Below are 12433 nucleotides of genomic sequence, written 5' to 3'. Positions count from 1 at the left end.
ATTCTCTTTAGTTTTAGCTTGGATCTCTCTTTCTTAAGCTTCCATCTGTTATTTCTTGTCCTGCCTCAGGTATTTTGGAGAATAGGTCAACCCCCTCTTCTCTGTGACAGCCTTCAAGTACTGGAAGACTGCTATCAAGTGCTTTCTTTTCTTTCATTAATTCTAATCTCTGAAATAATTGCAGAGTTTATTCAAAAATAAAAAAACCCAAAGGGACATCTTTGGCATGCCTTCATGGAAAGAACAAGCTCCTTTCTTCTAAACTGAGCGACTATAAGGACCTAAGACCTCAGATTTACGAATATCTATGGAAATGTCAGCTACAAGGAACTTATATAATACAGTGGTACCTCTACTTACATACACCTCTACTTACGAACTTTTCTAGATAAGAACCAGGCATTCAAGATTTTTTTGCCTCTTCTCAAAACCATTTTCCACTTACAAACCCGAGCCACCGAAACTGTAACCGGAAAAGGCAGGGAGACGTCTCCGTGGGGCCTCTCTAGGAATCTCCTGGGAGGAAACAGGCCCGGAAAAGGTGGGGAAAAGCCTTTGTGTGGCCTCTCTAGGAATCTCCTGGGAGGAAGCAGGGTCTCCACCCTCCCTGTGGTTTCCCCAATCACACACATTATTTGCTTTTACATTGATTCCTATCAGAAAAATTACTTCTTCTTACAAACTTTTCTACTTAAGAACCTGGTCACAGAACAAATTAAGTTTGTAAGTAGAGGTACTACTGTACTGCAAAATATTTTAACAAGAATTACAGTAGTTCAAAGTTTCTGTCCTTTAAACCTGTGAGAACAGCTAAATCCTGGCTACCTGATCTTCAGTCTGATTTACAGCATAATTTAAGGGAAGCAGAAGAAGAGATGAATTAATTGCCCAGTCTCTAGTAGCTATAAATAAGATAAGAACATCCTTTCCCCTTTTGTTATTGTTTTTTAAGCTGAATTACCATATTTTTGGAGTATACGACACACTTTTTTACTCCCCAAAAGAAGGTGAAAATTTAGGTGCATCTTATACACCGAATGTAGACCCACCTACCCACTGACCCCCATTCTTCAGAGGTTTTTGGCCTCTGCATGTCACATTTTTGGGTGGTTCTAAGAGGCAGGGATCCTCACTTCCACTAGGAGGTTTAAAACAAACCCAGTGAAATGGGCATTTCACTGGAGTGGGTGGAGTGGGGTGGGGGATGATTTTCATGGGGGCAGAACAGGGGCTTTGCATGAAAGGCTCCACTCCTGAGACATCCCCATCTTCTTACCTATAGCCATAGGTGTTGAAGGCCCCTGCACCTTTACTGCCTCAGTCGGAGCCTGATTGCCAAAGCGGGAGGTCAGAATTCATTTGACAAAGGGGCATTGCATGAGAGGTGTAACACAAGGCCAAGGGCAGTTGGCTTCTGCTCCTGATCCAGGAAACAAATCTGGCCAGGAGGAAAAAGAAAGTGAGTCTGCAGAGAAGGAGGAGGAGGGTGCACAGTTCTGCAATATGCACTGGGCAACTGGGATAGGAAAGAATTTTTGGGTGGCAGCGCCAACTGGAACTGTTCACCCCCTGAAATGCAATGCATTTTTTTGGCTTCTGCATGCCTGGTTGATAATCTGCTACCCTCTTCCCTACATACCCATTTATTACAGCAGTCATTCAAGCGGACAATGAAATGCCTTCCCTTACGATCATGCTCCACCTCAATGGGAAAGGCACCAGTAGATTGAGCGTAATCTGCGCTATGGAGGAATCTCCCACCACATGACTTCTCCTCTCCCCCACCACTGGCTGCTTCACATTTCTCTATGCATGGTGGGGAAGAGCTAGGGGGGGAGCTTGGGCAGAGGGAAGAGACTGTAGAATGGGGGGATCCAAAGCAGCCTTCCAAAAGCAAAGTTTTTAGAATCAGGGAGGAAAGTTTGGACAAGGTTGGGAGTGAGCACATCTCTTGACTTCCAAAGCCATTTGAGTTCCATTTCACTTTTTGCTTCATGAGAACTCTGCTGCTGCCAAAGCTGCTTGCAAGATGGAAGGGTTTTCTCTTTCCTCGTGGCCAAATCCATCTCCTGTATAGAGGAGAGAAGCCAACCACCCTCTGCCTGGGTTGTCTGGAGAAGGGGCAGGCAAAGTAGTGAGCTGCCTTGCCTTACACCTGTCACGCAATGCCCCCTTTGCCAAATGAATCCTGACCTCCTGCTTCAGGAATCAAGCTCCAATCAAGGTATCAAGGGTGCAGGAGGCTAGCTGGGAAGCCTGGCAATGTGTTTGTGAGATGGCAGCATCCAGGAGCATTGAAGTGCTGAGTTTCTATTGGATCTTGCTGCAAGAAAGCCAGGCTTTCTATGCCTATGGCTATAGGTATGAAGACAGGAGCATCTCAGGAGTGGAGCCTTTAGTGCCAAGTCTTTCTTCTTTCCCCCATGAAAATCACTCCACCCCACTCCACCCACTCTAGTTAAATGCCCAGAGGGTGATAGGTTTTGTTTTAAACAGATAATATATGTGCTGCTTGTTATCAAAATCCGAGTGGAAGTGAAGACACCACTAATCCTGATGCTGGTAGGCAAAGGCAGAATTGTTTTTTCTTCTTTTGCTCCCTAAAAATTTAGGTGCGTCTTATACTCCAGTGTATCTTATACTCTGAAAAATATGGTAAGTAAATTAGGATCCTCTAACTGACAGGTCCTGTATAAAACTCATCCTTTTGTTGATAATAAGGAATAATGTCATTTCATCAAAAGATAAACCCAGCCATAAATGAATAAATAAAAATTAGTCATGGGGAAATTATTGAAGTCCTGAAAACCCTGGAAAACTATTTGTTCAGCAGAAACATATTATGATGGCTGTTCATAGAGTCAGTCAAATGTTTAGACAGGGTTTGGTATTTTTATCTACCCATCGCATCCTTCACAAGGGCCTGGGATAGGCAAATGCTCCAAGCAAGGCTGCCTTTTGCAATTGACTCAGGATGACTGTCAGTGCCAATGGCATTCAACTGGTACTCTAATGGTTTTTTGAATCAGTGGAGGATTTCTCCTCTATCATTGCCATGTTTGCTTACTTTTGAGTCAGCCAAGTATGCATTTTAAGTGCTCCATGCAAACATTATTTAATAAATGAGAAAATAAGGAAAAACAAGAACATGAAAATTGCATTATTAATCCTTCAGAAATATAAAATTGGCCAACCCATTTTGACTTCTTTTTCTCTGATAATCTTTTGCACACAGGCATCAATTTCTCTATCTAGCTGGTACCTCTTTCTCGTGGAGCAATTCTCGTAGCACACACACACACACACACACACACACACACAATGGTTTCCTCTCCTCACATAACAAGATATAGAATAGAGTTGTGCAAACCTTTGAAAAAGCAATCCCACGCTGAAGTCAATTTGAGAATAGAAACAGAAATCCACTTTAATGCAGTGAATCAATCAGAATTCTGCAAACTGCTTTATTAAAATCCTGCATGACTGGAACCAGTTCAATCTCAGTAAAGAGAGGGAGAGAAACAAAGCTACTAATGTCCCTTTCTTTGTGCCAGCCTCCCTCCCTGTTGCCTGGCCATTGTTGTGTATCTCACTGCACCCCTCTGCCTCTGATACCTCTGCTAACTGAATCACTACTAGAAATAATCCTAGCAACATAACTATGGCACAAAGAAGTGCCCAGGAAAAGCTACATTGAGTTGATCTTCTCTACCCAGCCTGAACCCAATGAAGCCAAAAATGAGAGGTCTTTTCCAGGAGATGTAAGTTTGGCAATTAGCTCTCTCAACCTATCTGGGAGTGCACCAAAATCAAAGCAATAAAGCTAGACCATTCAATAAGGGAAAGTTAGATCATTGTGTAGGAACATGGTAGAGTTGGTACAAAACCTCAATATATGGAACATTTGAACCTATGGGACCAAAATACTCTGACATTGCAAAAAAAAAACAAACCCAACCCTGCTAAAACTGCCTATAATTCTCAGACACTACCTTAATAACTTTTAGGTCCTTGGTTAGAACTTGATTTATTAGGCTTCCACCATTCTCTGAATGTGATAAGATAGTACCAATAGTAATAGGTGCAATTTCAAAACAACTAGAGCACACATTGATCAGCATTCACAAAATCACTATCAGTCAATTGCAAAAGGCAATGTTACTTGAAAGAGCTTACATCTTGTGATGATACCTTTAACACCATCAAACAATAACATTTATATATCTCAGGTCCACTCAACAAGTAGATAAAATGCTAAATCCAATCTAAACATCTGACTGACTGTGCAACCAATTATAATATTCTTATCAGTGAAAATGGGAAAAAATAGTCAAATATTTTTGAAAGCCAATCAGAAACCCTTAAAACTAGCTTTACAAGGGAGAATTCTCAGAAATCAGGTCTGTAAAGGAGGTCCAAAGAATACAGAAAATAGGTAGCATCTATCCCCAGCTATGCTAGTAGCATTAGGAAAGAAGAATTCAGACTTTCCCAATACTGGAAAACTCTTTTAAAAAGGGAAGTGTGTCAAATACAGACTTCAAGTGAAATATGATTTTGGAGGAAATTCAGGCAGAATATTGGATGGAATTCTTCCCTGTAAGGATTGATTAAGCAGAGGAATTGTCTCTCAATTACATTCATGGACTCCTACCGTACTGGTGATTTTCAAACAGGAGCTGGATAAAAATGTCTAGAGATGACTTAAATGTATATCTTCTTTAAATAATCTCCTTTAAGCTGTCGCAATGAAGAGGGGGTCAATTTATTTTCCAAAGCAACAGAGGGCAGAACAACAAATCTTTGGAAACTAATCAAAGAGAGACTTCCTAACAGTGAGAACAATTAACCAGTGGAACAGCTTGCCTTCGAAAATCATGGGCACTCCATTACTGGAAGTTTTTAAGAAGAGTCTAGAGCCCTGGTTTCAAATGTGGGGCCCACACCCCACATGGTGGCAATTTCATTTTTAATGGGGGTAATTAGAACCTTGTTTAAACCTGCTTAATGGCCTTTTAGGCTTCCTCCGCATGAGTTGTTCACTTTTTAAATAATATTATATGTCAGGGGAGGGGAGGCCTCAGGATTTGAGATTCTTAAGTGAGGCATGGCCAAAAAAAAGGTTGGGAACCACTGGTCTAGACAATCACTTATCTGAAATAGTATAGGGTCTCCTGCTTGAGCAGGAAGGGGGTGGGACTAGAAGACTTTCAAGGTCCCTTCCAGCTTATTCATTCTGTTCTATTCAATTCTTATAAAACTTCCCAATTCATACTTTCTTGATTCTATGTCCAGAATGACTTAAATACACATTAGTCCCAAATACATTTCAGTTGACCTCAGGTGGAATCCATCATCTCATAGGAAAAAACATTTCACGTGGAAAATGAAACTTTGTTCCCTTTCTTTGCCTCTTCCAAATTATTTCATATATTTACCCTTTTTATATTATAATCTCAGAGAGGAAACATTAACTATTCTAAACATATATTTATCTTATCCTAAATGCATACACATATACATACATACATACACACACACACCCTCAGGAGGAGGAAAAATCACTTAATCTGCATGTTACCTTTCTGACAGTATAGCAGTAATACCAAACTTACATTTCTAAGATAGAAATTCAAATGTGTCATACTTGTTCTGTTTGTTCAATAGTTGCATGAAATATAAAAGACAATTTTGTTCCACAATATGGCCAGGGAGTAGTAAAGATTTATTCTTAATGGGACACATACTGTATATGATTCATAGAATTAAATGTATATTTATGTGGCAGACAGGTGATAAACACAATATCTATGACTTTGTGTATTTTGGTGAGCCTCCAGAATATAATTGCCTTAGAAAATAAAATAAGTGGATAAGGGTAGATTTGGTCCAGGAGATACAGATTTCAAACGGACCACCTGAGAGTAGCCAATTTTCTGTAAACTATAACTCCATAACTGAACAAGCATCTATAGCACAGGCCAAGCATGCATAATATGTGTAATATTCATTTTCTTCTTACTGTAATTCATTTCATTATATTTAATCTCTTCGTTAACTTTATCTACCTAACAAAACAAGCTGCCAAAATTAAAAAAGAAAAAAAGAGTTATATGTTCCAGGTTTATAGACATTTCAAGAATGTTGCAGATAACAGAGATGCAGATCAAGCAGTAAGGAAGTTGCCATTGTGTCTCTAGTCTAGCAATTTCAACATTGCAAAAATATCTAAAAAAAAGTTTATCTTACAATAAGTTACTTTTATGTTGAAAATAGTTCTCCAGGAAACCTAGTACAAAAGTAAATTGGGAAGGTAAGGTTGGAATGAAATCAGCAGGACACTAGGGTAACACAGAAATGCCATAAAACAATTTGTTAATTTCATTAACTTTCTTTGGCAATAATTTAAATGCAAAAGTGCTATCCAAGATGCTAGGAAAATGTCCAAATATGGGAGGAAGTGAGGAATGAAGAGAAAGGGAAAGGAAATGAAAAAAGAGAAAAGGAAAGGAAAGGGGAAAAAATAGCATTCAGAAGTGTTTGTGAATATTTATGTGGGATTTTGCGGCTAGCACCAATAAAGCCCATGTGAGTAACAAAATGAGATTATTTTTCAAAAATGTGAAAGCAACTGAATAGTTTATAGAAGCATCAATGTCTAATAATATTTGTGCTATAGAATTTAAGCAGCAGCAACTGAGGAGAGAGTCAAAGCGGTTAACCAAAATAATCAAACTGGCTGTCCACTCCTAAGTTGCTCCTTCCTAGTTTAGTGCATACGCTTGTACTTTATTCCTTGCCCATTCATTTTCTTACATCTGGTGCCTGTATAGAAAATAGCATTATTACTACTTCTCCTTAAAATGTATCTTATAGCCTAGCACAATGGAAAAGGCATTAATAAAAACAGCTCAAATTGTTTTTGATTTATTTATGAGTCCACGTTTATACAAAAGGCTAAGTATAATCAATCACTGTGTCCAACGAAATAATAATATTAATAATAATAATAATAATAATAATAATAATAATAATAATAATAATAATTTAGATTTGTATGCCGCCCCTCTCCGAAGACTCGGGGCGGCTGGAAGAAATGGAACTTACCAAAAATATGGATAATTAAATGCATATATCTATTTCCTTTTAAGCGGAATCAGAAAGACGGTGTAACAAAACATAGAAGTTAAAGGAGAAATTACTCAAGCTATCTGTGCATGGTAAATTATCCATCTAACTATTCTTCCATAGTTGGTTAAGCTTAGCTAAAGCTCCAGCTGACTTTCTGAGTAAAATGAAAACTACTCAATTAAAAATGTACAGATTGTCAAAGGAGCAGAACAAAGATTAGATGATAAGCCTTTTTTCATAACAGTAATGCAAATCTTCTGCCAAGTTCCTTCCTGACAGTGGAATGTATTTATTTATTTATTTAATTATTTGATAGAATGTGAGTTTCTGGTGCCCTCATGTGGCTGCCAAAATTTATTGGCATCTCTAGAAAAATGCCCTAAATATGCAGGCAATAATTCAATAAAGACCTTCTAAAATACAAGAAAGGAAAAGGGAAGGGAAGATGGATCACAATAGCAGAGCAGAACAATGACTGACAATCTTAATCTTTAGTTTGCCACTCTCTACTATATTGTATTTTCTGCATTCATGCTTCACAGTGTATTTGAATACTGTTGTATTCATGATACAACAGTGATTTGCCTCATTCAAGACAACGATGAGTCTGTATACAGACAGAAGGTTGAACAACTAGGCTTGTGGTGTAACTGGAACAATCTTGAACTAAATATACTCAAAACAGTAGAAAGGGTAGTAGATTTTAGGTGAAACCTTCCCATCCTACCACCTCTCACAATACTAGACAATACAGTATCAACAGTAGAGACCTTCACATTTCTAGGTTCTATCATATTTTAAGACTTAAAATGGATACCTAACATCAAAAATGTCACCAAAAAAGCCCAACAAAGAATTTTCTTTCTGCAGCAACTCAGAAAGCTCAAACTTCCCCAAAAGTTGCTGATTCAGTTCTAGAGAGGAATTTTGAATTTGTCATCTGCATCTCGATAACTGTCTGGTATGGATCTACAACCAAACAGGACAGCACAGATGTCAACAGATAATTAGAACTGCAGAAAAATGATTGCTTACCAGCCTGCCTTCCATTGAGGACCTGTATACTGCAAGAGTCAAAAAGGGAAATATCCCTCACATCCTGGACATAAATTGTTTCAACATCTACCCTCAAAATGATGCTATAGGACAGGGGTAGGCAAAGTTGGCTCTTCTATGACTTGTGAACTTTAACTCCCAGAATCCCTGAGCCAATCATGCTAGCTCAGGAATTCTGGGAGTTGAAGTCCACATGTCATGGAAGAGCCAACTTTGCCTACCCCTGCTACAGGGCATTGCATGCCAGAACAACTAGACACTATCTAGAAAAACTAGATAGTTTTCCCCCCGAATGCCATCACTCTGCTAAATATCTAATTCCCACAACACTATCAAACTATTTACTAAGACTATATTACTATTCTTCTTCTCATCTTTCCTATTACCTATCTCCTCCCACTTATGACTATAACCATGTTGCCTGTATTTTTATGATGTATATTGTTCTGTTTATATCTTAGTATGATTTGATTGCTTATTAGTAACCTATGACTATCACTTTTTTCCTTTTATGTACACTGAGAGTATATGCACCAAAGACAAATTCCTTGTGTGTCCATTCATACTTGACCAATAAAGAATTCTATTCTATTCTATTCAGAAAAATACTATTTTCTATTTAAATACATCTTCAATTTAACTGTCTCAAAAGAGGAGGTTGGCAAGATGATTAAAATACCAGAGTAGGGGCTCATCTAGACAGCTCCTCTGACCTAGATTAGAGTGGTCATTTACTTGAGTACATGCACAGGATGGGCAGGATGATAAAAACAGGCCATCATGTCATATGATGGGGAAAGAGGGATGGCATGATTTTGCTTCCCTAATTTTAATAAAAACCACAAGATGTTGCAGAATTCATCTCCATGTCAGGACCTCTATCAATATAGTGATGTTTCCCATCCCAAAGAGAAGATAATTTTCTATATCACATGGAGAAGGAACTTGAAGATTGTCAGTTATCTACAAGCCCACTAGAGGATCACTCCCTCCTATATGACTCCTATTTCCATGGCTATGTCTGCTCTGGCTGCCAGAAAAAAACAGAATTATCCTGCAACCATAGATGTTTTCCTGGGCTCAGGGGAATATCAAACTCATGAAATACTACAAACCTGCTACTCCTACTATCCTCCTCTGCAAAGCTTCATTTCTTGATCCCCTGAGCAAAACTGCAGCTGCTGTCAGTGTAGCAAGGAGCAGAGAAAAGAGAAGTGATTTTTCCCCTTGGCTAACACTTGTCTCTCCTCCCTGCTCCCTAGCCTCTGCCCCAGCTACAATGGAACCCTGCTCCTGTCTCATTTGCCATATCTACACTGAATCATTAATTCAGTGGTCTTATGGTCTGGGTTTATCAACACAGTAAGCTAGTAAGCATGACTAACTGAATGTTATGTGAAGTCAGTTTATGCAATCAGTTTACCATCCTTCACCAAGTCTTTTATCTTACATCTTTAGCACATCTGGTTTTGAAATATGATTCAAAAATTAGGATCCTAATGGTTGGGAATGAAGGTACATAAAAGAGGTCACATATTTTTACCTCAATTTTCAATCTTTTCAATCCAGACTCAAGTGAGTAAGGAGTGGCTAGACTTTTCATACTGATAGTGGACTAGAATTTGGATCCAGCACTTTTAGCATTGTGCTACAGATCAATGGGTGGACATTATATTTTGGAAAAGTATTTACTTGGGTTAAATTTTTTGGTGTGACTTAGTAGTCTTAGTAGTCATAAGTAGTCTTATAGTTAGTAGTCTTATATAACATGCTGTATAGTAAACTAACAAATAAATAAATAGGAGATCCTCTTTGACATAGTGGTCAAGGCAAAAAGGCTAGGAACAGCTGGGTGACTCTTAGCCCTACAAAGGCAGCAATGGCAAGCAACTTCTGAAAATGCTGCCAAGGAAAACTGGATGGTTTTGTCTAAGTAGTCAGACTTGAAGGCACCATATAAGGCAGACTTGAAGGCACCACATAAAATAAATGATAGATTGAACTATAACTAAGACTTGAAATTCTGGAGACCACAAATACAATATACATGAGCCTCTTTCAATTAATGAATTTATCTTTTTTGGCAGGGCCAAAGCTGCCCTCTCACTTATCCTGCCTTTTTGGATTCAGTCTGACACATCTAAAGGAGGAAACAAGAGAAGCGAAGGATAGGATGCCATGGGTCAACAGAAGACCTTAACTACACCTTGATAAATCCCTGACCATACTAATATCCATTACTGGAAACATAAATATGGAAGAGCATCAGAATGAAGACTAAATCAAGAGTAAAACCTAAATCTCAAATAGCGTGTAGAGAAGGCAGTGGAGTAATACAAATAGGAGGATTACTATAAGAGGAGAGAGTGAAGCAGCAATTCAATCAGCCCACTCAGCAAGAGCCATGTTCTTATGGTTGCATTCTCATGACCAACCTTAGTACACCAGTTAACCATGTAAAAAGGGGGGGGCAGGGAATATGCAGACCTTTTTTGCTGACCAGCACTTTCACAGAAGCAATTATCTGACATTAAAGTAATACAATATAATGTACTCAGCTCAGCTGTCTTTAAAAGGAAGTTTAATAGACTTACCTATCAAGTGCTTTTAAGTTCTTCTCCGTGTTCACGATATTACGCATTTTAAAGATGAACCATTTATCAATGTCTGTAAGTCTATGGATATCATCTACAGGGAAGTTTTCGTTCAAGGCCTATCAGAAAGGGATGTTGATTAGTCATGGTTTTGTGAATTAACTGACTTTTTTCTGAACACTGTATTGAATAAAAATATTTAGTAGTTACTTCTTTCTCAAATCTATTCTGAAATATCACTCTTTCTAAAACTTTCAGTAACAGTTTATAAATAGTGACTACTTTTTAACTGTAATCCATATCATCTGTAAATTGAACTTGTTTAATTCTGATTTACAGTTCTTCACTTTTTCTGTTAAAAATACATTTGTGCTCCAGTTTCCTTTAAGATGCATGCTTTTTATCCTAATTCCAGACGTTATAACTTGTGTTCAAAAGATTCATTTGTGTTCAAAAACTCACTTTTTTTTAGTCTCTATGAACTGGTCTATATATTGTAATTGCAGCCCAGTATAGCTTTCATTAATAATATTGTATTATTATTTTTAAGTTTTAACTGGAATTATGTAAGGAGTAAAGATTAGATAAATAGGTTGAAAAACTTCCTATTTCTTTTGAAACAAAATGTTTCCTGTGCCTTAGTTTGAAGATTTGCAGGTTCCATGAATTCTTAAATTCAATAGTTTTTAAAATTTATTATTAGAGTTGGAAGGGATCTTGCAGGTCATCTAGTCCAACCTCTGCTCAAGCAGAAGACTCTACACCACCTCAGATAGATGGCGGTCCAAATTCTTTTTGAAAGTGTCAAGTGTTGGGGTGTTCACAACCTCCACTGACAAGCCCTTCCACTGGTTGATCACTCTCACCATCAGAAAGTGGTCTAACTAGGGCATTATAGAGTGGTATTAGTGCCTCCTAGTCTTAGTGTGTATACCTCTGTTGATGTAATTTAAGATTGTGTTGGCTTTTTTTAGTTGCCACTTCACATTGCTGGCTCATATTTAGTTGGTTATCCACTAAAACTCCAAGATCTCTCTCACAATCACTACTGCTGAGTGTGATTTTGCCCAGCTTGTATGTGTGTCTTAGGTTTTACTTACCTAGGTATAGGATTTTGCTTTTCTCTACACTGAACTTCATTTTGTTATTTTGAGCCCACAGTACTAGTCTATTGAGATCCTTCTGTATTTTTAGCCTGTCATCTGGGGTATTGGCTACCCCTGCCAGCTTGGTGTCTGCAAATTTGATTAGTTCCCCCTCTATTCCCTCATCTAAGTCATTAAAAATATATTGAAGAGTACTGGGCCTAGGACACAACCTTGTGAAATCCCACTGCTTACTTCTTTCCATGTGGAATTGGATCCATTGAGGACTAAAAGAGACAACTACTCATTGGGTGTGGTTGGTCAGCCAGCTGTTAATCTAGCTGGTTGTGTTGTAGTCTATCCAGGGATGGGCTGCTAGCTGCATGTGCAGAAGCAAAAAAACTCACCAGAACATGGGCGCATCTGCGTCTCCATGCGCAATTTTGCAACCTGCATGGGCGCAGAAGCATAATTCCGCTCGAACTCACAGTACCTCCAGAACCACAGAGGCAAGCCCAATTAGGTGTTCTGGCTAGCAGCCCACCCCTCAGTCTATCCCACTTTTTT

The 12433-nt window shown here is 38.5% G+C and overlaps 1 protein-coding gene across 1 annotated transcript in view; it reads right to left on the bottom strand.

The window, feature by feature from the left end:
• Positions 1-12433, bottom strand: part of CPS1 (carbamoyl-phosphate synthase 1) — a 188391-nt gene that overhangs the window by 87410 nt on the left and 88548 nt on the right. Inside the window, exon 21 of the mRNA XM_070737805.1 lies at positions 10782-10900. Within this exon, the coding sequence (XP_070593906.1) occupies positions 10782-10900 (119 nt within the window). The remainder of the gene's footprint in view (positions 1-10781; positions 10901-12433) is intronic.

Source organism: Erythrolamprus reginae, chromosome 1 (assembly GCF_031021105.1).
Source record: "Erythrolamprus reginae isolate rEryReg1 chromosome 1, rEryReg1.hap1, whole genome shotgun sequence".
NCBI classification, from domain to species: Eukaryota; Metazoa; Chordata; class Lepidosauria; order Squamata; family Dipsadidae; genus Erythrolamprus; species Erythrolamprus reginae.
The sequence above is the reverse complement of the archived record's forward strand: the minus strand, read 5'-3'. Positions and strand labels throughout refer to the sequence as shown.